The 26393-nt window shown below is 45.8% G+C and overlaps 1 protein-coding gene across 1 annotated transcript in view; it reads left to right on the forward strand.

Moving 5' to 3' along the window:
• The first annotated feature begins 2952 nt into the window (after positions 1-2952).
• LOC146799399 (uncharacterized) overlaps positions 2953-26393 on the forward strand; it is a 33140-nt gene continuing 9699 nt past the window's right edge. Inside the window, exons 1-3 of the mRNA XM_085627872.1 lie at positions 2953-3212; positions 16844-16902; positions 17836-17919. Of these exons, the coding sequence (XP_085483998.1) occupies positions 2953-3212; positions 16844-16902; positions 17836-17919 (403 nt within the window). The remainder of the gene's footprint in view (positions 3213-16843; positions 16903-17835; positions 17920-26393) is intronic.

Genomic DNA, 26393 nt, shown 5'->3' on the forward strand with positions numbered 1-26393 from the left:
AATGCGACAAAGGTTGTGTTAGGCTGAAATGTGTTGGGGTTTGTTTCTTTCATCACTATGTGATTTAATATATAAAAATAACCTTCAAATGAGGGAAGAGTACATTTTGATTCTTTCCGAAAACAGCACACGGTAGTGCATATATAACAGACATGGTTCCTCCGCTTCTCTGCACTTCTGAGAAAAAGCGCCCCACTTCAGGAGATAGATCGAAAGATAGCTAGCTAGCTAGATAGATAGATCGAAAGATAGCTAGCTAGCTAGATAGATAGATCGAAAGATAGCTAGCTAGCTAGATAGATAGATCGAAAGATAGCTAGCTAGCTAGATAGCTAGATAGCTAGATAGCTAGATAGCTAGATAGATAGATAGATAGATAGATAGATAGATAGATAGATAGATAGATAGATAGATAGATAGATAGATAGATAGATAGATAGATAGATAGATAGATAGATAGATAGATAGATAGATAGATAGATAGATAGATAGATAGACCCGAGAAATTGTGTTATTTTTTCAGAGGGGTGGACGCCCCACTCAGATAACAACCACAGTCCTTCTCAGCGTGAACCCCAAACACTTAATGCATTAACCTGTTCTTAACCCTTGGGTAGATTGACATAAACCAGTTTGGCTTAGCTTAGAGACAATGTGTAAAATAATTATGCAGCCCACAGACAGCGAAAAAGTGAAAACACAACACAAGAAAAATTGCAAAGTAATTTAGAAATGTAGAGTACATTTTAATAAATGAAATGATAGCAGAATGACAAAAATCCAATCAGTAGAACAACAGATATTACATTTTTAAGTTTTTAGTGAAAATAGCACCAAGAGCTAGTTGTGGTTATCTTGTTTCACTAGAGGGAAAATCAAAAGTTCAGCCAGACCACAATGGAGCACTGGCTGAGCACAGGGACCAGATGAGTCCAGCAGGTCAGCACAGCAAAGCAGGAGTTCAGCAAAGTGCAGTCCAGCAGAGCGGTTGTCCATCATCAGTACAGCAGTACTTCTTCCTGACAGAGTATCCACAGGCCTGGACTTGTACTGAAGTGGTAGTGTTTGAGGTCCTTCTTTTATACTCAGCTGTGCCTTTGAATTGGGAAGAAGCTCCAGAGGCATGCCTTTGAAGTGCAAAGATGCCCTGCCTTCTCTGCCCTGGCTCCAGACTAACTACAGGGGGTATGCAGACCTTTGTGTGGCGACAAGACACAGCCTATTCAGGTGTAAGGGAGGCTGGGCCCAGCTCCTCCCACTTATCCTGCCAGTGCCAGCATACTCAGTCAGACCTAAACCATTGTGTGGGACTTTCTAGGATGCATACACGAATCCCAACTGCCAACTAAACCCAGTCAAATGATCAGTAACAGGCTGCGGGCACCAAGTGGCTAAGCAAAAAGATGTCAACTTTCTAAAAGGTGCATTTTCAGAATTGTGATTTAAAATCAGACTTCACCATAAATTGTTAAGGATTGCAAATTAGGATTCCAGAGACACCAAACTTAAACGTGTTTTATCGTGTCATTTGGAAATGGCACTTTTAAAATGCAAGAAGGTATCCCAATGTTATCCTATGGGAGATAAAGGTCCAGCAGTAGTGAAAAATGAACTTAAAGGTTTTTCAGAACCGGGACAGGTAAAACTTAAAAGTACATGTCTTGCTTTTTAAATACATTGCACCCTGCCATCTCGACTGTCCTCAAGTTTATTATGCAATGCCAAAATAGCAGTTTAAACCACTCACACAGGCTCTTCAATTGCAGGCCTGAGACTTGTTTAAATGGTCACTCAAGTAGGTGAGTCAAAAAGTGCAGCAGGCCTCCTTGCAGCCTTTAATTGACAGGCCCTGGGCACATGTATTGCATTTTACTAGAGACTTAAAAGTAAATTAAATAGCCCAACTGGATGTAAGCCAATTCTACTATGTTTTAAAGAGAGCGCACAAGAGCTTTAGCACTGGTTAGCAGTGGTAAAGTACATAGAGTTCTAAAGCAAACAAAAACAACTTCAGTAAAAACTGGAGGAGGAAGGCAAAACATCTGGGGATGACCCTGCAGAAAGGGCCATTTCCAACAATAATCTATAATCTGACTTAACTAATTAGAGTTTAAACAGTATTTCTCTGTATGTGTCGAACCTTAGGGTTGCCCTTAATAATTGAAAAAGGTAACCCATTGTTAGTCCACAGGAGAGATAGGCCTTTCAACTGGCTGTCTTCATACCTTTCTGCGAGGAAGTCTCTTGGGCCATCCTATAGCATGGAAAGTTGCCCCATAGCCCATCCTCAAATAACACATAGGGACCTGGGAATGGGGTCTCCTGGGTCAGTAATGGCTTAGGGGCAGGGACAGCATTCCTCCTGACCATAATTATTTAATGATGCTCAAGGGCCTGGAAATGGGACACATGGGTGCCTTAAAGTAACTATAAATTGAGTTCCACCATGCCCACTGTAATCATCAATAATATCCGATCAGTTGTCATGGGTAATATTATCAATGATGTCACAGAACATGTCATGAGTGTTGTAATATATCGGGTCACGAGGAGTGCATTGCGAGAGCGTGATTTACAGTTACTTTAGGTCACAGATTATAGTTACTTGAGATAACAATAGCTGATTAATTTCAGTGGTTTTGTTAGTATAAAATGGTATGTTTTATCTGCTATTCTCACCAACTAAAATGTTACTTTAACTTTTTTTTTGTTAGGAAAATTGCACGTTTTCTTTTAATATAAAGTAAAATATGATACCTAGATCGTGGGGGACGACGGACAACAAATAAAATGCAGGAGAACATGGTGGCTGGCTAGGGGCAGGTCACGGTAGTGAGCTCCGTTGAATGAGCTGAAATGATAAGTTAAGGGGAGCCAGGATGCGTTTAATTTAGAAAAAAAGGTTAGAAGAGGAGAGAGAGAATATTGCTAACCTACAGAAATTGCGGGCACATGGCTGCCGAAATCTGCTACAGTTCAGCCATGGTGTGTGCAGCGGGCTCTGGAGACAAGGAGTATCACTGGGCGAGAGCCGAGCTCAAGCTCCAAAGAGGACAAAGAGCAGCGGTGAGGATCTCCTTCTGGGGCAGAGGAGCAGGAGTGAGCAACAGGGGTCGAGGTGAAGGCAAGGGCAACTCAGAACCCCCTTGGTGCACCGGCAAGAGTTGCAGGAACCACCGGTTGGAGAGAGAGATCCAAGAGCCCCCCTGGAGGTAAGTGCGCATGCGGGGAGAGGTGGTTGAGGAGCCAGTGCTGAACAGGCACCCCCTAGGGTGCAAGCAGAGGGGGGAAAGCCGCTAAAAGTACACGCTGAGGAGTGCCAGGAATGGGGTTCTCCTTTCTGAACAACATTCAACATATGAGGGAGGGCCAAAGGAAGTATTGGAAAGGGTAGGGTAGACACCCAGGGCCCAATTATTCAGAGGAATGTAGCTTCTGGCAGACAGGGTAATTCTGAGAGAAGGGGTGCAAAAAACATAATAAGGCAAATTAGAAGGTCAAGATCGCCCCCTCATTCATAACCTTTTTTAGGGTAATTCTGAGTGAAGGTATATGTGAAGAAGGAAGCCCATGTGAGGTGCTATACTGAGGACAGCCAGAACCCAGATTACTGCTCTTGGGAGGTAAAATGGCAACTGGAATGGTAAATTTAACAAGCTCAAATAGATTCAAATTATTTTTGGCAGAGGACGTAGGGGAAGTGGATGAAGATACACAATGGCAACAGCAAACTGTGTCAGATCCTGGAGAGTCTACTAAGGGTAGTATACTATCCCCTACTCCTAGATGTTTACAAGATGCACAACAGATTGCGGATACAAATGTTACCATAATATATTTGAGGGACGCTGAGGGTCAGCCAGTAGGGTCCTTGATTCAGGCTCTCTCTATAAAAAAACCTGGAGTAGGTTTGAGATCTCCAAAAGTAATAAAAAAGTAATCCGGACAGCTTGTTAAAGTTTAGAAAAAAAGATGGATGATCTTACTAATAGAATGGCTATCTTCAAAGATTCAGTTAAAGACTTAAAAATATTGAAAGAAGCCAACAAGGAGGATATCCATCTTTTAAAAACAAAAGAGGAAGGTTACCAGGAGAAGTTAGAACTTTTGGAGGAATGATCTGCAAATTTTGAATGTGCCAAAATGAGCATGGGGGGAAGATCCAACATCTTTTGTGGCTAGATTGATTAAAACAGGGACCCGAATTGAGGGTATGGAACAGGATATCCTTGCGGACATGCAAAGAGTACACAGAGACCCTTTTAGATTAAACCCCAACAGAAGCAAGCTGAGCAAGATACTTGTTAATTTTCTTACCTACAGTGTAAAGGACCGTATATTGTCAAGTGCCCTAAAACTGAAGTCACTTAAAGTAAATAGGATAACATGTGAAATAAGATCTGATATTTTCCACACAAGATCAAATAAACTGTGGTAATTGGGTAAAAGTATGAACCCATTAAAAACGTTGGGGGCTACAGTTCAGTTGAAGTTTCCGTCGATCCTAAAAGTGGTGTATAATAAAAAAGATGCATAGCTTCCGGTGTTCTAAAGAAGTCAATGACTTTATGGAGAATATTTCGGGGTCAAGCAATAATTAGATCTGAAGAATAGAAGAAGAGTAGGAGATTTGGAAGGTTTTTGTGTTTCTTTTTTCTTTTTCTTTCTCTCTCTCCTCTCACATGTAATATTAAGTTTACTTGGTTTGATACAAGGTTTTCTAATATTTTCTCCTCTTTTGTATATATAAGATGATTCAGCACATTATGGAGACTTGCTCGTAAAGGGTGTAGGCCATGAGGAAGTTAGGGAAGGTTCTCCAGGGATTGGGGGAGTGTTGTGGGGTGGGGGCACTAGGTGGGGAGCATTAGGAAAAAAAGAAATAATTGCCGCAGATACTTCAGAGACCTCCAATACCATTTAGTTATCATTCATCTACTTTTATGGCCATCCGCCTGAAATCAAAGGAGACAGTAAGGGATATGCTAGCTCAAATGAAGATTTTTTCATAGAATATAAAGGGGTTGAGGGTGAAAGGGAAAAGAGAAAGACTACTGCAATGTTTAAAAGATTCTCTCATTCAATTTATTATCCTGCAGGAGACACATTTGACTGAAAAAGAGTGTATAGACTTGTTTAAACACAGGAGATGGATTCAACAGATGGTATATACAAAGCATTAGTTAAACACAAAGGAGGTGGCCATTTTGATAAAGTCTAGTCCTAGGATTACCATTAAGGAGAGTGCTTCAGATAATGCTGGGAGATGGCTCATTGTAAAACTTGTAGGCTATGGTCAAAGATTCTCATTGGTGGGTTATTATGGACCAAATGTAGATGAAACAGGCCCTTTAAAAGATATGTTAGTGGAGCTGCTAAATTTTCCAGATCCTATTATTCGGGTGGGAGACTTTAATGCCGTTCTAGGCAGCACTTTAGATAGATCAACTAAAAGCAGGGTAATAGTCAACCAAAATATGGTGTTGCAAACAGAACTTGTTATGAAACAGCTGTGGTAGCTGGAGAGAGAGAGAGAGCGCAGGATCTAGAAGAGGTTTTACATATAGTAACAAATTGTTTTGCCATCAATCTAGGAATGAATATTTTCGAATAGATCGTAGCAAAAAAAAAACCAGATACAAGATGTCAAGCATATATGGGTCCATATTAAGCCCGGGCAGATTTCGCGGAGTTCAAAGTGCAAAAAAACCTGCGCCATGCTATGTGGAGGTTCGCAAGTGGCAGAGTGCTTTAGATAAATGTCGTTCATGGTGATTTTCAGTGCCAGATGCTTGGCCGCACTGTGGAATCATCGCAAACGGCACCATGAACGGCGAAAGCGGGCGCTGCTTCCTTTCTGCCACTTGAGTAGATTTTTTACTCGAGCAGCAGTTTTCTCAACGCGAACAGACGGTTTCTAAACACGGGCGGTAAGACAATTCTTACCGCCCGCATTAAGCAATCTAGCTGGGAGGCTGATTTCCCAGGCTCGTGTTCGCCAACTTGACATTGATGATTGCGAGTGAGGAAAAAAACTCCACAAGTTTCGTGTAATGTAGAGGGCGGAAAATTCTGCAAACTCCATGAGCGGAGTTCACTTCCCAGACTTAGTCCATATATCTGACCATTCTGCAGTATTATTAGACCTGGCCCTAACAAACGAAGTAGGTCAGGTTAGAGGGACAATGGACCATACCTTGCTGTTAAATCAAGAAGCTGTAAGATGAATTAGTAGGGAGACAGAGTAATTATTTCAAATCAATCTAGGATCTGCCCCTTTGGGAGAAGTATGGCATTTCTATAAGACCTTCTTAAGGGGTAGAATAGGAAAGCTGCTATCCTTTAAAAAGAAAGTATATATGAGGGATTTGGAGAACCAGCTACGGAAAGTAGAGGAAAAATGATCCAGATTGGGATAAGAGTAGACAGAAATAGAGTCACTTCAGTTAGCACTATCAAACATAAAAATTAAGTTAGCAGCAATGTTGGAGGACAGGGTTAAAAAGAGATGGGAGGCTAGTAAACTTTCCCATTTTGAATGTGGAGAAAATTGAAGTAAACTATGAGACTGGAAAGCTAGAATAGTTGTTGAGATAGAATGCAAAGATATGGGGATACTGGTAAAAGATAGAGAAGAGTTCGAGGATGCTTTCTGGAGTTTTTTAGAAAATTTATGTCAAGAAGATTTGGAGGATACAGAGGAGAGGGTGAAGAGTTGAATGCATCAAGTTGACTTGGGAACGTTAAGCGAGGAAAATAACACCTTTTTAAATAGTAACATAAGCCTCTTAGCAGTTAAGCAAACAATGAAGACTGGTAAACAAGGCAAGGCAACAGGACCAGATGGCCTTCCGCATGAGGTACATGAAGCTTTATCTGGATCTCTGTTATCAATCCTGACAAAATTATTCTGTGAGATATTCAAAGAAGGGTTAACCATACCTATCACATGCAGTTAAGCTATAATTACATTAATATTGATTTAGGAAAATGTGCATTGAAATTTGAATCATAAAGACCTATATCACTGTTAAACTGTGATTACAAAATATTCGCCAAGGTCTTAGCTGAGAGACTCGATGGAATTGCAGGGAGGACTCAATCATGAGGACCAGAAAGGTTTCTTAAGAGGAAGAACATTGCATGAATTGATTTATGGCCTAATTGGTTCCATATATATCGCCACCACATATAAGATCCCTTTGGCATTAATAACCTTAGATGCAACAAAAGCGTTTGATCAAGTAAACCGGGTATTTCTACAAGCCATGGTGAAATCCTACAATCTAGAAGGTAGCTTTTGCAGGACACTAGCTTTAATTTTTCACTCTTCATGTGCAAAAGTTCTAGCAAATGGAAATGTGACCCCCTCCTTCAGAATAACTGGTATCCCCCTGTCTCTGCTATTATTTAACTTATACATCGAACCGTTGACAAGAAAAATCAGAAAGTGTAGTGAAGACAGGGTTTTATGTACACACATTGCTATGTTAGCATAAGCGCTTTAGAAGTAAAACGCCATCTTGCCACTTTGCTGCTTTTGCACATGACACTGCAGGTAGCTCTTATTACAAGTAAAACTGCTTGCTTGCTTTTTCTTCACATGAGAACGGTCTGTTGTTCACATACCTAGACGTGCACCGTGACCTTAGTCTGAACACTGTGTGCAGAAGCCGTCAAGGCCAAATTACAATGTATGCTTGTGAATTTAGGTTGATCGGCCCACGCTCTAGACATAACACGCACACAGCTGCAAATATCTGAAACTCGGGTGCCTTTAATAATGCATTTGCATGCATGATTCAGACACTTGGAGAAAACCTTTCCAGACACAGAGAGCAGAACTGATCCTGTGATGTGATTCACCTAAGCTGATATTTACGGTATGGGGTTCTCAATTCAAGCCTCGAGACCTTCTATTAGTTTCATAAAACTAGTTTACTAGCGAAGGGAGGGTGGTTGTCTTCCACTATCATTTGTAATATGATTTCTCCCTTCATTTTCTATGGTATTGTAACAATGCTGATGGTTTTATTTTTAATCATTTGTCTGCTGATATTAGCCAAAGTACTGCACCTTAGAGCACGTAGTTGAAAATAAACATTTTAAACTTTACCGTGTCTCTGATTACTCTTGTTGTGGACTGATACAAGAATAATAACGAAAAGCTGTTTCTGATTCCCACCATTCCTGAGAGTACTCCAATTCGCTTGTTCTGGGTTGTCTAATCATTGGTAGCTTCGAGATGATACGGAGAATGAATGAGACACTGATGCTAGTCGGATAGGGGTTCTGGGTACTGAGGTGAGTTTTTTGGTATACCACAATTTACAGAGGTCCTGGTTTCCTGCGCATAGTTCTGTGCATGAGCAGAATCCCTGCAACAAAAGGAAATGGGCATTCCCCTTTTAGGTTTAATGACTGGGAAAATAACCTAGCCCTGTATGCAGATGATCTTATGATCTATACATCAGATCTACAGGCTACACTTCTCATAATTGATAGGCTGACTTTGGCCAAGTAGCTCGATATGCTGTTAACAGCGACAAAACAGAAACAATCGCATGGAATATTATGGGAAGAAATGAGCAGATCAGAAATGAGATGAGATATTTAGGGGTCAAAATAACGCAAGACATCATGAGACTCCTGGAGGAGAATTTTCTGAAAATAAGAAGGAGGTATACAATTTGATGCTGAGTTGGTCTTATTTACCCTTAACTAAATTTAGAAGGGCAAATTTGGTAAAACGGTTATTTTGCCAAGGTTCACTTTTTTATTTAATGCAATACCACTACCATTTAAGACTAAGTGGTTAGATAAATTACAAGTAAAGATTACTAACTTCATTTGGTCCTCAATGGGGTCATGTATAGCTTGGAAGAAATTACGGAGAAAAAAAGAGAAAGGTGGCCTAGCTCTTTCAGATTTGTGATATTATGCTTGGGTGTTCCTGTTGAAGCATGGGAAAATGTTACTTGATAGCCTAGATAGTTCAGAAATAGATAGAATGTTTAGAGCCATGTTGAAAGATACTGGGGATGGGGGTGATTCTGGCTTCTTTCACAAATGTGCTATAAGAAGGTGAGACTGAAAGTATTGCAATAAATGGCAGAAATACGGTACCACATCAAGAAAATCACAAATCTTACCTACTTCAGAAATGTTGCCCACATTTGAGGTCTCCGGGCTCTCCCGAATGGTCTAAGGATAAATTGGCACTCCCACTAAAAGAGGCTTTCTTTCAGAGATGGGGTCATCTAGTCAAAGGTGATGAGATGATAACTTGGGATGAGCTCTGTGAATTAGCTGATGATAGAGTTGCAAAATTAAAATATCTTCAGATACAAAGCTGTTTTCAGACTCTCAGTACAAAGATAGGTGGATCGAACAAACTGGAAGAGAAATTTACTCTGAGAGTACCAAAGGTCAAGGAAATTTCAACATGGTATTGGTTGAACTTTGACTTGTCTGATGGGGGTTTTACGCTGCTGGAAGAGCTGTGGAAAAGCCATTTGCCAGAGCCCTAGCTGGAAAGCTTATGGCAAGTATCATTACGTCTGCCTAATAATGTGGTTAAACCTGCCAATATATGAAGGAATCATATTTTTTCACTCCATCGGGCATATTGGACTCCACTCAGGCTGTCGAAGTTGGGAAAAGGTGAAGTGGTAGCCTGTGCTTAATGTGGGTTAAGGAAAGCAAACGATGTGCATATGTTTGCGGAATGCCAAGATGTGCAAATATTTTGGGAGGACGTGAGTGAGGCTTTGTTTGTCATTCTTGGCATACAAATTCAGGTAAGCCTATCTTTTGTCTTCTTTGGGGTATTGGAAATGCAAATAAAAGTTAGTAGAGATCGGATGAAAGTACTGTTTTATTCGAAGTTGCTAGCACATAGGGAGATTTGTAAAAAAATTAGTAAGCAATCACACACCTTTACTCATTGATTGGCTGCAGTCAATAAAATTAATTGTAAGAACGGGTACAGCAGATCTGGGTAAAAAGAGATAAAAATATTGATTACCCTTGGTAGGATGGCTGGAATTAGAGGGCTAAGCTTTAGGAGACATGTCCTATTATTACCCCTATACGCCTCATGATGCACTTTATTGCCTGGTCAGTGATCACCATGGTATAAAAGAAGAATGCAGGAGCTAAGCTGTGGGCTGGGGCCCCCCTTCCAAGATAAAGGCAAGTATCTTTCTACTTCTATTGAGTGCGTGGCAGTAGATCTCACTCTTTCTTTCTCTGGTAGAGGATTGTCTCATGGGATCTAAGACCCATCACGTCTCTATCCACTCTATGCGCCGGCTCTTGGCGGTCTGCAAAATTCAAATCGTTAACCACAAGCAGCTGGGTGGCTCAGTAATATTTGATTATGTCTGGAACAGCGATCGCACCATCGCAGACCCCTTTTGAGGTTTGGAGAGCGCGATACGTGGTGTTCCCTCCTTCCACAGCAGTGAACAGAATTTGTGCTCTATTTTCTCTGGGAAAACGCCAGTGGGACCCTGAAGGAAGTGTTTTGGAGCAGGTTTATCAGATGTGGGAGTGTCATCATCTTGTATAATGCAGCTTTGCCCAATAGGGGTAGCAGTAAGGTACCCCCATGCATGGTGTCTCCTCTCAACCTCTCTAGTTGTGGGAAAAGGTTTTTACATACAAATTCCTGGGGGTCTCTGGTAATATGTATCCCGAAGTATAGGAAGTTTTCCCCCACCAGAGGCACTGTACAGGACAGGGCAAGCTGAGTGCTATCACCCGAAAGGGGAAAGACAAGTGACTTTGTCAAGCAATATCCTGAGTAGCTACCAAATAGGTCAAATATATGTAGGATTCTTTTAATGGAGAGGGAGATATGTTCCTCCCACTCTCCGCCACATCCCACTCCCGACAGCAGTGGGTCGTGTCATATTCAGGCCGCAAGTGGCCCAAGATCCAGGGCAAATATTATTTGACCTATGGCACAGCCCTGCCTTGTGTCCTTTTTTGCAGGGCAAAAACTTGGGAAATCACTGCATTAACTCTTACCTTAGTTAACGGCTTCTGATAGAGGAGAAGGACCCAGACCAAAAATGTTGGCAAAAGCACAACAGTGTCAGCGCTGCAAACATATAGGGCCATATGTACGACCCTTACAATTTGCGATACCTAATGGGGTCGCAAATTGCCTGCCTCATTAATATTCATGATGCAGGTGCTATTGGCGACCCCATTAGGGATGACTAGCACTCCCAGTGATGGTGGCCTCCTGGGATCAGCAAACCACCATGTATGTGACTGCTTTTTAAATAAACCCCGAAACCAGTCCTAGGATGCTTGTTTCCAGTCCAGGGAGGACCTGGCCTGGCAGTTTGGGCTGGACTGTTCCCATTGGGCGCAGGGTCAAGACCGATTTGCATATGGCTGGGTTCAAACTGGAATGGCATGGTGAGCAAAATAACAATGGATTTAGGCCCATAGCTCTGTACTGGGGTGCATCTATGACATTGTTCTGTATTCTGTCCATCAATTGTTGTTTTTGCATTTGCTTTTTAAATAAAGCATTTTTTTTAATGCAGCCCGTTTTCCTTAAAGGAGAACGAGGTGCATTTAAATATGAAAAATTAAAAGTTTCTGTGGGACCACTGACTGTTCTTACATTTTGTTTCACACACACTCACAAAGGGGAAGGGGTCCCATGGGCACCCCTTCCTGTTTGTGAGTGGCTTACCACCTACTTGAAGTAAATGGTAAACTGAGAGTGTTTTGCAACTGCAATTGCAGTAGCAAAACAATCTTACATTACCAATTCGAGTCTCTATTAGGGAGGGACACCCTTGGCACGCCTCTGCCTAATAGTGACTCGCAAACCCTATTTTGCGAGTCGGTAAAAGGTAACCAACTTGCAAATTAGGGTTTGTACATGGAGCAGACCAATTTTGCACTCGAAGACAGGTCGATTGCCCATTTGAAACCACAACATATGGTCGTACATCTGGCCCATAGTTTCATTCCATGCTATCAAAAGTAGGGGTGGGTGGAATTTGCGAAAGTGACTTTCGCAAATTATCGCGAAAATGTTAAAAATCTCCACAAACACGCGGAAATATCGCGAAGATGCAGAAGTTTTTTTCCCGCCCGTTCGCGGTATTTTCTGCGTGTTCGCGGCTCGCCAACTTACCCATGCGGTTGCTCGCGGGCACGGCCATCTTGTTTTCACTCTTCTCGCGGTGCATGATCGCGAGAAGAAAGATGTGATCGCGCGACCAATGACATTACTGCGGGCGCGAACTGTCGCGAGACAGCGCAAATGGCTACCAACAATCCAACATCTCGTGGAGAACGCGACCGGATCGGGAAAACTTGTCGGCGAATGCGGGGATTCAGGTAAGGCGATCGCGCGCGCGCAAGAATGTGTTATTTTACAGCGCGAACAAGAAACAAAATTATCGCTAAGCTGCGGAATGCGGAAATTTTGACATTTTTCGCGCTCTCCGCGGAACGCGAAAATGTCAAATTATCGCAATTTCCGCGAGCGGAACGGAAATTTAGCCCAGGCCTAATCAAAAGCCATCTTGGCGTCAAGGAAAATTACGACTGCTGAGGCTGTGTGAGACGTTCAGTTTCATGAAGCACTCCAAATAAGCGTCGTAAATTAAGATGGGTGCTTCTGTGTGGCATGATTCCTGATTGGTCAGAATGTATAATTGACACAATATTTGTACGAAGTCTGGTTGCCAATATTTTGGCTAGCACCTTAGCCTCTACCTTTAGCAAAGATACAGGCCAATATGAGCCACAGTCCATTGTTGGTTTACCCTTTTGTCCATGGCTGTCCGCTGGACTTTCAGCAGGCATCCCAATTTCTGTGTCTCCCGGAACATGGAGAACCTATACGAGGCCACATTAGCCACCATCCCTTCATATAGTTATACTTTCACCAACAGTAGGTCTTGCAACACCACGGCAAGTTCCTCTTTATTCAGATTAGCTTCAAGTGCATCTCTTTCATCATTAGTGATCATGTCTAGTGTTGGTTCCCATAGAAAGCTGGCACAATTGTCTGCCGTTCTAGAAGTGGTCGACCTATAAAGACCCTCAAAGTAGTTTGCAAGTATGTCAGCTATGGATGAACTGGTTGTGTGGAGCGTGCTCGCTCCATCAATCACCTACAAGACCGAGGACTGGTCTTTGTCTCCTTTTTCAAGCCAGGTTAGGTATTTGTTGACCTTGTCCCTGACTTCATAGCCACAGCATGACTCCATACTCTGTGTTCTGTCAGGTCTCTGATGTCCTGTTGCCGGACGTGCAACTAATGTCTGAGCTCCACCGCCCCCTCGGCCAGCACTCTAGCTTCCACAGCTACAATATCACCCTAAATAATGAAACATTTGAGTTGGTGTTCCTTCTTAGTACTTACTATCAGTGTCTGTGCCTGGCCCCGCATGACCATCTTAAATGCCTCCCAAAGGACGCACACAGAGTTCACAGTCCCTGGATTTTTGGCATAGTACTTCTCTGCTCCCTCCCAGAGCTTCTCCTTGAGGACCTTGTCTTTCCATTATCATGGGTTTAAATTTGGGGGGCAATACAAACTCCCTGTTGGGCCCCTCCAGTGTTACCCCAACCGGAGAATGACCGGAAATGCCCCTCACATAGTGCATCACTGGCCGAAATCGGCTTGCGCTCAGGTGGTGAGTGTAAACATGATCAAGACGGAAGAAATTTACATGTGATGCAGAAAAGTATGTTTACTGTCTCTGTTGTGGGTGATGTAGGCTCCAGAAGTCCACCACCACCAAGTCCTGGTCTGGTTCCGTTACTGTGCTCAGGTCTCCCCCCAGGACCAGGACCCCATCAAGCATGTCCAACAGCATGGCACTTACTGCCGGCAGTGTTGCCCCATGCAGATGCAGAGGGACGTATAGGGAGCAGATATTGACTGTTCCACCTTTCGATGTTCCTGATAATGCAACATACCGACACTGGGGGTTGTGCCAGGTGCGCAGTATTATGAGTGGTGCTTGTGTTTGGTGTTTGTTCCCTACCTGCGGACCTGCTGTACGTTAATTTGGTAACTTCGCCGCACCTGGGGCCCTGACGCTGTGGGTCTCCCCTGACGCCGCCTCATTCCATCGCGGCCTTGACAGGGGGAGACTACAGCTCCCAGGCCGCATTGCGCCCAATTTCCTGCTGTGTTCGCGCCCGGAGGCGCTTAAAAGAACGAGGCTCCCTCGGTGGAGCGGGTGCTTGTGTTTGGTGTTTGTTCCCTACCTGCGGACCTGCTGTATGTTAATTTGGTCACTTCGCCGATCCTGGGGCCCTGACGCTGTGGGTCTCCCCTGACGCCGCCTCATTCCATCGCGGCCTTGACAGGGGGAGACTACAGCTCCCAGGCCGCATTGCGCCCAATTTGATGCTGTGTTCGCGCCCGGAGACGCTTAAAAGAACGAGGCTTCCTCCGCGTCGCGGGCTGCGCGCGGGCAGCGCAGGGCTAAGCCCGGGCAAAAGGCGGGCCGTCTGTGGCCATCAGGGGCAGACAGAGGCTGGGCTAGGCCACCCCCCTTATTGCCCGAGGGAAGACACTCAGATTGGTGCCATTGACTATCTTCCGACCAGCGAGGACTGTGCTTCCCAGGACTTATTGAGATAGGTCTTTGTTGGTGTTGCACGTTAGGTGCCCAGGAGGTGCTTAATGCCACGCCTGTAACCGTAAGGGGCTGAAGCGGTTGGCCTTGTCCTTCTTTCTCACCTATAAGCTTATTTAGTATCAGTGTGATTTGGAGGTGTTTTGTACCTTGAGGGTTCCCGTCTTCTCGCCAGTTGTCACATAGTAAGTCTCGATTATTGCTCCTGTTAATTTCTTTCCATGGCGAAAAGTAACAGCAAGTGCTCTGCAATGGGGGGTACGGGGACATTAGACGCTTTTTTTAAAAAAGCCGAAACCGTTGTTTCCAGGGAAATTGAAATGGTGGAAAGGAGGTTATCTTTGGAGCCATTATACCAGCCTAATTTTGTGAAACAATCTGGTGATCCTATTTTAGGTTTAGGTGTCTTACAGGCTGTATGTCATTTTCCCATTGGGTCTGTGTCAGAGTCCAGCCCTGTTATTCCTCCCGTCTCTGTGAATACCTCTAGTCTTCTTTCTTCACCGCCAGTTACACGTACTAGGCAGCTACATGCCCTTCCTGTCGCTGCTACAAAAATAGTCAAGGGGAAAAGAAAAGCTAATAAAGCCCCTAAAGGAAGTCGGCAACAAGCTAAACAACCCAGGAACATAGATTCCGTTTATGGGTTGGATTGTCAGGAAAGTACTGTGGCCGCCCAGGCCACGGTTGACAAGAGTCATGGGTGTTTCGAGAGTACTGATCAGGGGGGAATAGTTACTACGTGAGTTAAGACGACCGAACTATTAAAGCTTATGGATGAGCCATTGAGAGCGATTATACTGCCAGTTATGGACAGACTTAATAAGATTGACGACAGACTCGCTCTCATCGAACGTCACATAGCGGGCCAGGATGTATCAATGCCAAGGCAAAACCCACCCGAGATGCACCCTTTAAGTGTAGTAGCAACTAGAGTTTCTGAGCTAGTTGAGTCTATGACGACCCCTGCTGTAGGTCCCATTAATCCTCCTCCAGCTGCCTTAGGAACCAATGGTGGTGTTAGCTCGAGGCTTAGGGGCACGATAGGGAGATTAAGTTCTCTTGCTGAGCATCCATCAAGGGAACGACCTTTGCATTTGCCGCCGGAGGCCAGCCCGTATACTGTAATTTTGTCAAATGTTCCAAAAACTAGTGATGGTAGGGAAGAGCATTGGTCTTCCTTAAAAAATAAAGCCCTCCACTTCTTGGCTGGTAAGACAGTACTGGGGAGCCACCTCTTTGAAAGTTTTAAAATGGTAAGAAGGGTTCCATGGGTGGGGAAGACCAACAAGTCGTTGAAGGGTGACTGTGTTGTAGTGAGCTTTAGCTCTCCCGATTTAGTAGTCAACATCTTAAGACAGGCAGGGTCGATCAGATTACATAAGGACTATGTTAATGTTCTCCCGTTGTTTTGTTTTTATCCACCTCACATTTTGGGGTCCACTGGAAACAGTGGGTACATCTCTCACTTCGTCCCTGCGAGTAGTACATTGGCTCTTAGTAACAGATATGAGGTCCTTAGCACTTTAGATGTCAATGACTGACTCAGTGCTGTTAATGTTCAGGCCCATAATAATGAACCTAGATTGTTTTTTTCTAAAGACTCTGGGTCGGTGTTGGCTGTGAAAGACAATATTCACCTTAATGGCTTTGGTGATAGAATTTTACCCCTAAAGGCAGCTTATGATGAAGGAACTAGTCAGATAACCTCCGAGGTGGCCCAAGTGGACGGGAGTGAAATAGTACCTCCTATCATAACTGGTAACGTGATTGTCACGGTTCCTGCAAATAGTGAGGTTGGTGATTTTCAACTTCGTTCATTGAATCCGGTGAATTTCGTGCCACAAGAGATGGGGCAGGGGGGGTAACCCCAATAACAAATAAAATTATGACTTTGTCATGGAATATTGACGGTCTGCGAACTAAAAGAGGCGATATAAATTGGAAGGCTTTTCTTTCTACCCACCATATAATTGCCGTGGGAGACTAAAGACCCCTATTATTTGGATGGGTATCAGTCCTTTAATAAAAACGCTGTGCCTTCCTCTACGGGGAGATCTCGGGGGGGGTCTTTTGTTATTATTTAGCCTCAAGTTACTGTATAGTATAGAACTGTTAGCGACTAGTTCTCCAAATATATTGGCGGTTAAACTTGAAGGTGCCAATTTGCCGTCATTATTAGTGGTGAATTTTTATAACTCATTTACTAGGTCTGATGAACTGGAGCACCTAAAAGCACTGTTTACATTCTTGGACGAGTTTGATGCAAGTAATGTTACACCTTATTCTCTTTTACTTTTTGGCGATTTTAATATTCATGTATGTCATCTCAATTGTTTTGAAAATATTAATTATGATCTCTGCCCTCAAGAGGTAACTCACTTTGAACACTCTAAGGGTGGGATGTACCTAGAGAGTATTGTATCTGCCCTTCATTTATTTGCTCCTGTACAAGATTCTTTGTCTCCTGTCCCTACGTTCACTGGACAGGGCCATTACAGCACGATTGATTATATTTTTGTTTCTTGTCTTTTGAAGGACCTTATAGGTACCTTTTGTGTCACTCAAAACGCTTTAAGTGATCACAATCCTCTCACTATGGAAATTAATATTAAGGCTTTGACGAGGGTTAATTCTCTGCCTACGATTTCTAACTTAAACTTAGTTTCTATAAATCAGGGAAGACGTTTGAGATGGGATGTTATCACCCCGGCCGATTTCCTCGAGAATTTGTACAATAGTAATATCGTGGATTTAAGTATATGTTTGTCAATAGAGTCGCAACCAGTGGAAATCCTTGGTGCTTTCGAGAGAATTTCAAAACAGGTAGTGGGCAATTTAACCCACCACGGGAGACCAAGGCCTAAGAAATTTAAAAATTGGTTTGCTCATGCCTGCTCTAGTGCTCATTCTGCACTCCTGTCGGCATTAAAAGAAAGTGGAAAAGACGCAAGTAAAATTGTGGATGCAAGAAGGTCCTATAAAAAAGTAATAAAGGCAAGGAAAATTCAGTTAAGAAATATGGCATGGGATGAATTATCAGAAGTAAGTGTTTTAAAAAACAGCATTCAATTCTGGAGGGTGATTAATAGTCCACTTTTTGACGAGCTGGAGAACACAAATAGAGACTGTCTTATCCCACCAGATAAATGGGAGGCCCAATTTAGTGGTCTTTATTCTGAAATTCTTCAATTTAACCCAGTAAACTACGGGGATATTAATCAGGCCTCAAAAATTCATTTTAAGGATGACGAAGTCCAGGAGGCCATTGAGTCAATGGCAAAAGGTAAAGCACCAGGTCCGGACGGTGTCCCCGCGGACCTTTATAGGGCAGATTCAAGGTACTGGGCAAAGCTTTTAACTTCTGTTTTTAATGCAGTATCAAAGGCAGGTGCTCCTAGGTCATGGGGCAAAGCAGTTATAGTACCATTATTCAAAAAAGGCTCAAGAGAAGATCCGGCATGTTATCAGCCTATCTCTCTCTTGGATTCTGCCATGAAGATAATGGGTAAAGTAGTTCTCGTTAGATTAACAAATTGGTTGGAAGATAAATCCATAATTTCTGATTTACAATATGGGTTTAAACAAGGAAAGGGCACTGTGGGTCAATGCCTCAATTTACATCTTATCATTGGGAAGTACACGGTCGCTAAGCAGGGGGACTTACACCTAGCATTTATGGATTTGTCCACTGCTTTCGACCTTGTAAATCGTCAAAAACTATGGGCCTCCCTAGTGATATTGGGGCTTGACCCGGTGTTGATATCCTTCCTGGCGCTTATTCACGAGGACACCACCGCAGTCGTCCACGACAGTGATGACGGGAGTCTGTCAGAAGCTTGGCAGGTAAAGCGAGGGGTAAGACAGGGGTGCATTCTTGCTCCCCTGCTTTTCTCGCTTTACATCAATAATCTGGGTGAGGCTTTAATTTCGACCAGCAAGGATATTCCCAGAGCCGGCTCAAAATTGATTCCCGCTTTACTGTATGCTGACGACGCGGTTTTGCTGGCAAGAACCGCGAGAGGCCTACAAGCCCTTTTAAATGGATTTAATGATTTTATGGTCTCTTTAGACTTATTAATAAATTTTAAAAAATCACATTCCATGTCAATTGGTTGTGGGGGGGTGAAAAAGGCTAAATTCTACTGCAATGGGCAGGAGCTCACAAAAGTGCAGACCTTCCCATACTTGGGGATTGTCTTTGATGACAGGAGAACTTGGGTCATGCAATGCGCCCAGAAAAAGAATATTCTTGCTAGGGCAACAGGAGCGCTGTTGGGCTTCGCAAAACGTTTGGGCTGTAAACCCCTACCCGCTCTTATGAAGATATATAGTGCTAAGTGTGTTCCCATGGCCCTATATGGCAGCGAGGTATGGGGTTATAAGGCTTCGACAGAGATCCGATCAGTAGAAAATGCCTTTTTCCGGAAATTGCTGTCACTCCCCTCATCTGCTCCTATTTTTAATATTCATGAAGACCTGGGGGTAGGTTATCTTATTGATCAAATTTCTGTGGCTCCATTATAAGGTTGGTTGAGAGTTTGGGCACAGCATCCTCCGAACCTAAAGCAACTTATTATCCAAGACTGTTTGTCTCTTGACAAAGCCATGTCTATTCCATGGTTTCGATATATCAAAACTAACTTGGAGTCACTCGGCTACCTCGAATTGTTTGATAACCCAAGCGCGCTGAGTAAAATAGAAATAAAGGCCTTTAAGACTCTGTTCTTAAGTAGAGCAATGTTACTGAGGGAAGGAGGGGAACTGGGAAAGCCGGCAGTCAGGAGGTTTGTCATGCTAAGTATAGGTAGAGAGATTCAGCCATACCTGACCTATATAAACAAACCATTCCATCTGTTTTTGTTAATAAGGTTCAAGCATGGCATGCTTCCCTGGCTTTTGGCTTACCCTAAGGGTTTTTTCAAAGAGGGAACCCTGGGGTCCTGTCCTTGTGATAACACCTCAGAACAAAACACGTTGCATTTGGTTTTCTTTCGCAAATTTTACGCTTTGCAGCGTAAGAAATTTATCTTTCCTATTTTTAAAAACCGTGATTTTGAGCAAGTGAGGCCCTCACTGGTTTATCTGCAAATGCTAGGGTCACCACTGGTATGTTTCGGGGTAGCCAGCTACATCACAGGGGCTATCAGGTGTAGAAATAGGGCGCAGTCCTTTTAGTAACCTCCCCATATTTTTAGTACTGTTTTAATAGTTGGAGAATGTGGATTAATGAATTAGTTTTGGTTTTATGGGATCCGTAAAAACTGCAGAATCATTTGGATGATATACTTTTTATCGTGATTATGTGCCAATCATATTGTATCATTTATTATTCATGAAATGTTGTTAATTGCGTTTAATTGGTATTGTATTAGTGGACATAATAGACTATTGTAACTGTAACTAATTGCAACATGAAATATCGTTTGATGCTTTGATGATTTTAAAACTTTTAACCGAATAAAGCTATTCTTGACTGACTGAGTGGTAAAGATTGCTTACATAGGATTCCCACCCCTGTGAGTCAGTGATATAACCCACATGCACCACAACTTTATTTCCAAGTCTATCAAGGGCTTCATAGTGATTCCTGCAAAACTGTATTTCCTGGATTAATACAAGGTCCGGGGCATGCCTACGTAGATGTTGAGCTTAAACAATAATGGAGTAACCCTGTGTCCCTCAGAACCTGGGTATGAGTACATAAACAAAAAGTGGTTCTGTCAGGTAGAAAGTACATTACTTAGTTGTGCTCTGGATGCACGCATTAGATTTGGGAAGCAACCTTTTCACAAACGCCTGTGAAGTAAAACAATTTTTTCTTGAAGAATTAGAAACAGAAATTGAGATGCTTTATACTGTGTCCTGTTTATCAGAATTAATTCATTCATAGATAATCACAGTAATGGGTGGCTGTCAACATTAATTCGATATTTACATAGGCATGGGGTGATCGTGTGTGTTGGACTTGGCCCTTCTGGCAGGTTCACCCCCGAGACTTTTTGCTTAATATTGTGACTTGGTGTAATGGATTTTGGTTTCTGCGCACTTTACCGCTGTGTCTCAGGGTAAAGTGCGTGCGTGTTGTGAGGTTGGCCTGCCCTCCCATAGGAATGCATGGGGGAATGTATGTGTCCCGGTAGTTCCTGATGCGTGGGGTGTGCAGACCCGTGTTTGGTATGTGCGGACTCGTGGGAGTGAATGCTGCGCGTTGATGTGTGCGGCGTGCATGTACCTGGTGTGGAAGTGCCACTTCTAGAAGTGGGCACTTCAGTGTGCAGTCTGAAATGTGTGGCTTGTCTGGCGATTGGCTGGTGAGGTCAGGTGACGGACTAGGGAATTCCCCAGAGTCAGGAGGAGTCACCCAGTGGTGAATGCGGAGTTAGCATGTTGATGGCTGGGGAGGAGTGTACCTGGGTCCTGAATAGGACAGGGCTTCCCCCACACAATGCTGGCGCCGGCCCCTGTGGTGCGTCTAATGACCCTAGCCCTGCCAGTGAATAGGGAGAGGGGCTGAGCAAAACAAAGTGCTCAGGAACCTGTTGGAATTGGTTCGCCCCTTCCCTGCACCTTAGACCAAGCCTTGTACTGTATAAAAAGGGGCTGTGTCCCCTTACCTGTGTTCTCTTCCAGGATCCACTTGAGGGGGGGCCTGCTGCTGCTGGGCGCCAGGAGAGACCGCCACTGGGGACTGCCTCCCTGCTGGAGGGCCCTGTGAGCTGGCTCTGGGCCCAGCCTTTGCCCCCTGCTCTCTGAAGGACCTTTTTTGTTGCTGAACACTGCTTGTAGCGCCTGGGAGCGCTTTCTGGACTTTATAGCGCTGGGCGCGCTGTTTTCCTGGACTGGCTGTCTCTCAGAGCCTGGGAGCGCTTTTAGGATCCTTGGTAGCGCTGCGAGCGCTGGCTCACCTTGTAGCGCTGTGAAGCGCTTTGATTCAGCTTGCGGGTGTCCACCCCGCTTATTTGCTTATGATTGTGGCGGGTGCCTACCCCGCCGAGGATTGCATTTACGGAGGGAGCCCACCCCTCTAATCACCGAGATCACCGCTGCAGCCCGGTTCGTGACCGGAAGTCAGGCAAGCCTGGGGGCGTGCCGCGGGACGGAAGCCTCGACTTGAAATCAGGAGGCGGACGGGAGCCTACTCCGCGCTCCTGTGCAGCGAAGATCCAGGCGGGAGCCTACCCCGCGCTGGACCCGAGAGAGAAGTGCGGCAGGACCTGGTACGGAGGGGGCGCGAGGCACATTGTCGGTGCCTGCCCCTCCGCGTTGAAGAGAAGCCTCGGAGCCTTCCCCCCCCAGAGCGGAGAGAGAAAAGCCGACGCGGGAGTCCCTAGAGCAGCCCGGTGAGTACAAAGGGCTGGGGGGACTCCGCGCCTGTGCTGAGGGGGTGCGGGGGCAGTGTGTCGAGCCCCGTGAGGCTCCAGAAGGGGCATAAGTAGCTAGAGCGCTAGATGCTCCAACGTGCGGAGTGTTGCTTCTCGAGCCCAGTAAGGCTCCAACGACGGTGCCACTATTGGTTTAGAGCCCCGTGAGGCTCTAGGGGGCATTTCGAGTGGCGCAGAGTCCAGAGGGACTCCAACGTGTGGGGCATTGTTGCTTCTCGAGCCCAGTGAGGCTCCAACGTTGTGCTGAGCCACGAAGGCTCTTGAGGGCACATTGTTAATGAACAGAGCCCAGAGAGGGCTCCAGAGGCACGCAGAGTGCCTGAAGTTCGTTTTCCAGCTGCCCAGCACTTAGTGGGCAGCTGCCACGTTTAGGTGGGGGACCATTCTTGTTTTAGTCTGTGCAGCTGGCGCAGCTTGACTAACGCAGGGCGTCCTAGCCCCTTCCAGGCCAGTTGGCCCAGGGACTGCCACAGGTGGTGGCTCATGTGGAGTCTTGCGCAATTGTTCCTACTTGCACCTCTGAATGTGTGTTGATGCATCATGTGCCATTGCTTTTACACCTCTGAATGTTTTATGCATCATGTGTGTTCCTTCCTTGCACCTCTGAATGTGTTTTGATGCGTCATGTGCCATTGCTCTACACCTCTGAATGTGATGCATCATGTGTAACGTCCTATTACCCCTACAGGTATTGTGATACGTAGGTGGTTGTTGCTTTCTCCTAGTACAGGTGGTGCTTGTGAGGTTCTAGTTCCCTGCGTGACAGTCTCCTAAAGTAGTTAGGGTTACGTAGGTGGTACTTCCCCGATACCAGTAAGTACTGGTTGTGTGCTATACAGATTATTTTTGTGCTACAGTGATTTTATATATTTTGTGTGCTAAATATCTAAAAAGTGCTAATTCCTGACAGTGGTCCAGGTGGCCCTGTCTTGTACATAATCCCTTGTAAATTCTGCCCGTGCCTGTTGGCACCTTGTAAAGTGTGTGTTTTTATCTAATGTGTTGTGTATAATACAAAGGTTATTTTTATAGAATACCTTGTGTGGAGTTTCCTTTGTGGTGGGCCTTGGGTGTTGTTGCTGGGTGCGCGCGCAAACGCTTTACACATCGCCTCAGAGATAAGCCTGACTGCTCGTGCCAAGCTACCAAGGGGGTGAGCAGGGGTTATCTTTGGCGTGTAACTTCCTTGCCCTGACTAGAGTGGTGGTCTCTGCCTGGCTTTGGCGCAAGCCTTAGCCAACCAGAAATCGCCAGGTCTAACATTGGTGATCAGCGGTGGGATTTGGACTTGCGTTTGCGCTGTACCGCAGCAGCGACTGGCTACACCACAAAACTCTGCATTAGATAAATCACATTTTAGGGATTATTGTTTTGAAGTTCCTTTATTTCTTCTCCTGAAGGTATCATTGTGTAATTGTGTCCAGTACATTTGTCCCCCGCCCTGCGCCCAGAGTTTGGTACCTGTGTCACGTGGTGGTCAGGTTGAGGGATCAGGGGTGGTAGAAACTGCCTTACCAGTCCGAGGGGAGGGTTGGGTGTGGATGGTGTGTGTGGCATTAGACAGTGAGTGTGAGTTCTCCAGGATAGAGAGCTCACTGAAACCTTTTGTGAATTGTGTACTCCTGTGTAGCTCCAACCCCCAGGTTCCTTGTGTTGAACTCTTCTCAGGAACGTCCGCCAAAATGGAGCCTGCTTTTAACTTCTGTAGTCTGTTTAGGTACAGTAGGTTGGAGCTGGTAAGGTTCTGTGAGGAGAGGGACATAGAGGTGGGTGAGTCAGATACCCAGTCCAAACTGAGGGACAACCTGATCCTTTGGCAAAAGGAGGAGTGGGAGCGAGAGCGCGGCGAGGAAGATAGGGCTCGGGCCGCACGCCGAGAGGGTGGTGGGTCTGAGGGGAGCCCTGAGGAATCTGAAGAGGAGGAGGGTTACCTGACAGGGACGCCAGTAGAGAGTGAAGACCCCATAGATAGGGAGTCCCTTGCTGGGTCCAGTGTCAGGAGCAGCACCCCATCCCTTTCCCTGTCCCCAGAGGAGTGGGTAGATAGGAGGGAAGAGAGGGAGCATCAGCTGGCCATGGAGAAACTCAGGTTAGAGCATGCCTGGGGGATGGCGCAGCTGACTATGGCAGAGAAAAAGCTGGAGACCGAGAGGGTCTTAGCGCAGGAGAGGATGGCGGAGGCTGAGAGGGCCTTCGCCAGGGAGAAATCAGTGCTGGAGAGTAGATTATCGCCTGCGCGCAGTCTTAGTTTTCTGGGCTCCCCAGGGAGGGTTGAGTCCAGTGGTGGCAGCAATAGAGAGACCAGTGCAGAGAGTCCCATTCCCAGTTCCCCCAGTATGGTACCTAGTTCCCGGGAGGAGGAATGTAGGTTGAAGTTCAGGGGCAGGAAGAAGCTGCCTCACCAGACTTGGGACGAGTTTTTGGGTGAATGTGAGGAGGCACTGGACGATTGGGCGAGTCTTAACCCGAAACCCAGTTATTCCACCATGTATGGTCTGGTTGTCAAAGAGCAGATGCTCAGGAGTTGTTGTCCCGAGCTGCGCCAACACCTGTTGGAGTATGGGTTTGCTAGTCCAGGGGACCTTGCAGAGGAAGCAGACCGTTGGGAAAGGGCCCAAGGTTCGCTAGAGTCATTAGGGTGTGACTCCAAAAGTAGTGGTTCAGGGATCTTCCAGCCCAGCGTGGTGGAAGAGGCTCCGTGTAGCCCAGCTAGGTCCCAGTATAGCGAGGAGGGTGTAGGGGCTTACGGCCTGGCTCAGTGGAGCGGGAGTAAGTGGGTGACTGAGGGTCCCCAGACGTACGAAACCCTGCCTCAGGACTTGGGTGGTTTCATGAGGGAACACCAAGTTGGGGACCTAGGCTGTCCTGTTAGCCCATTTGAGGAGGATCACCTAGTGAGTAGAGGACCGGGAGCGCCTGTAAACAGGGCTCCTGTGGTTCTAGTGTCTGGCAGTACCGCTCCAGTAGGGAGGGTACAGAAGTCCAGCGAGAGGAGTGGCATGGGGCTGTGTTCCCCGGTGGAGGAGCCAGTGGGTCAGAGACCAGCCGGGAGGGCTGAGTCTCCTAGAAGTGACCATGGCGACTACACGTCTGGCCTGGGGGATCTTCGCGCACTGTCAGGTGGACAGGGGACGGGAGATCTGCGCCAGGCAGACGGTCATGCAACATACGAGGCATATGTTCCTCTCGGGGGGATGGTGTGTAAATCCCCCGAAGTCCTGGAGTGCCAGGCAATTATTCCACCGAAGGTTTTAGACCGGAGGTTGGAAGGCCAGGTTCAGGAGCAGCCTGACCTGAAGGGTCTGACTACTGTAACCAGTGTCCTGACCGGTTCTTCTTCCAGAGGGACCGCCCCAGTTGGTAGGGAGCAGGACTCTGGAAGGGGGTGCAGAGGGGGGGAGAGCCCACCTCTGACCCCGGTGCAACCTGAGGGGTTAAACCCTAGGTTGGGAGACCAGTTCTCAGGGAGGGGTCCTGAGCTGGTTGGTGAGTTATGTTACGGGGTCGCCTCTCAGAGGAAGAGAGGGCGGAACCCTAGGAGAAGAGGTAGGGGGAGGAGAGCCTCACCCGTGACTTTTGGTCAGTCTGAGGGTACGGACCCTAGGCTGGAGGATCAGTGGCAGTTTAGAACTGCCCTGATGAGGGGTAGAGTGGAAAATGGTCACTATGTGCCAGGGGTTACTACCCCCCACTCTGTGGTTAGGCAAGGACCAGTGGCGCCTAGGTGGTCTAGGGCCTGGTCCTGGCCACGGACAGCTGAGGAGTACCAGGGGGGTAGCCCAGTTGGTCCGCCGAGTTTTTTCAGAGGAAACCCTGTGAGTTCAGAGTGGCGTAAAACCGGAGAGTGTCCCTGCCGTTGCGGGCCTGCGTCCGTGTTTTATCGCCCCAAGCAGGGAAGACCATCACGGTGGTGATTGGTCTACCCTGAGTTTTGGCTGGAAGGGGGTCGTGTTGGACTTGGCCCTTCTGGCAGGTTCACCCCCGAGACTTTTTGCTTAATATTGTGACTTGGTGTAATGGATTTTGGTTTCTGCGCACTTTACCGCTGTGTCTCAGGGTAAAGTGCGTGCGTGTTGTGAGGTTGGCCTGCCCTCCCATAGGAATGCATGGGGGAATGTATGTGTCCCGGTAGTTCCTGATGCGTGGGGTGTGCAGGCCCGTGTTTGGTATGTGCGGACTCGTGGGAGTGAATGCTGCGCGTTGATGTGTGCGGCGTGCATGTACCTGGTGTGGAAGTGCCACTTCTAGAAGTGGGCACTTCAGTGTGCAGTCTGAAATGTGTGGCTTGTCTGGCGATTGGCTGGTGAGGTCAGGTGACGGACTAGGGAATTCCCCAGAGTCAGGAGGAGTCACCCAGTGGTGAATGGGGAGTTAG

This window comes from Triturus cristatus, chromosome 9 (assembly GCF_964204655.1).
Source record: "Triturus cristatus chromosome 9, aTriCri1.1, whole genome shotgun sequence".
Classification (NCBI taxonomy): Eukaryota; Metazoa; Chordata; class Amphibia; order Caudata; family Salamandridae; genus Triturus; species Triturus cristatus.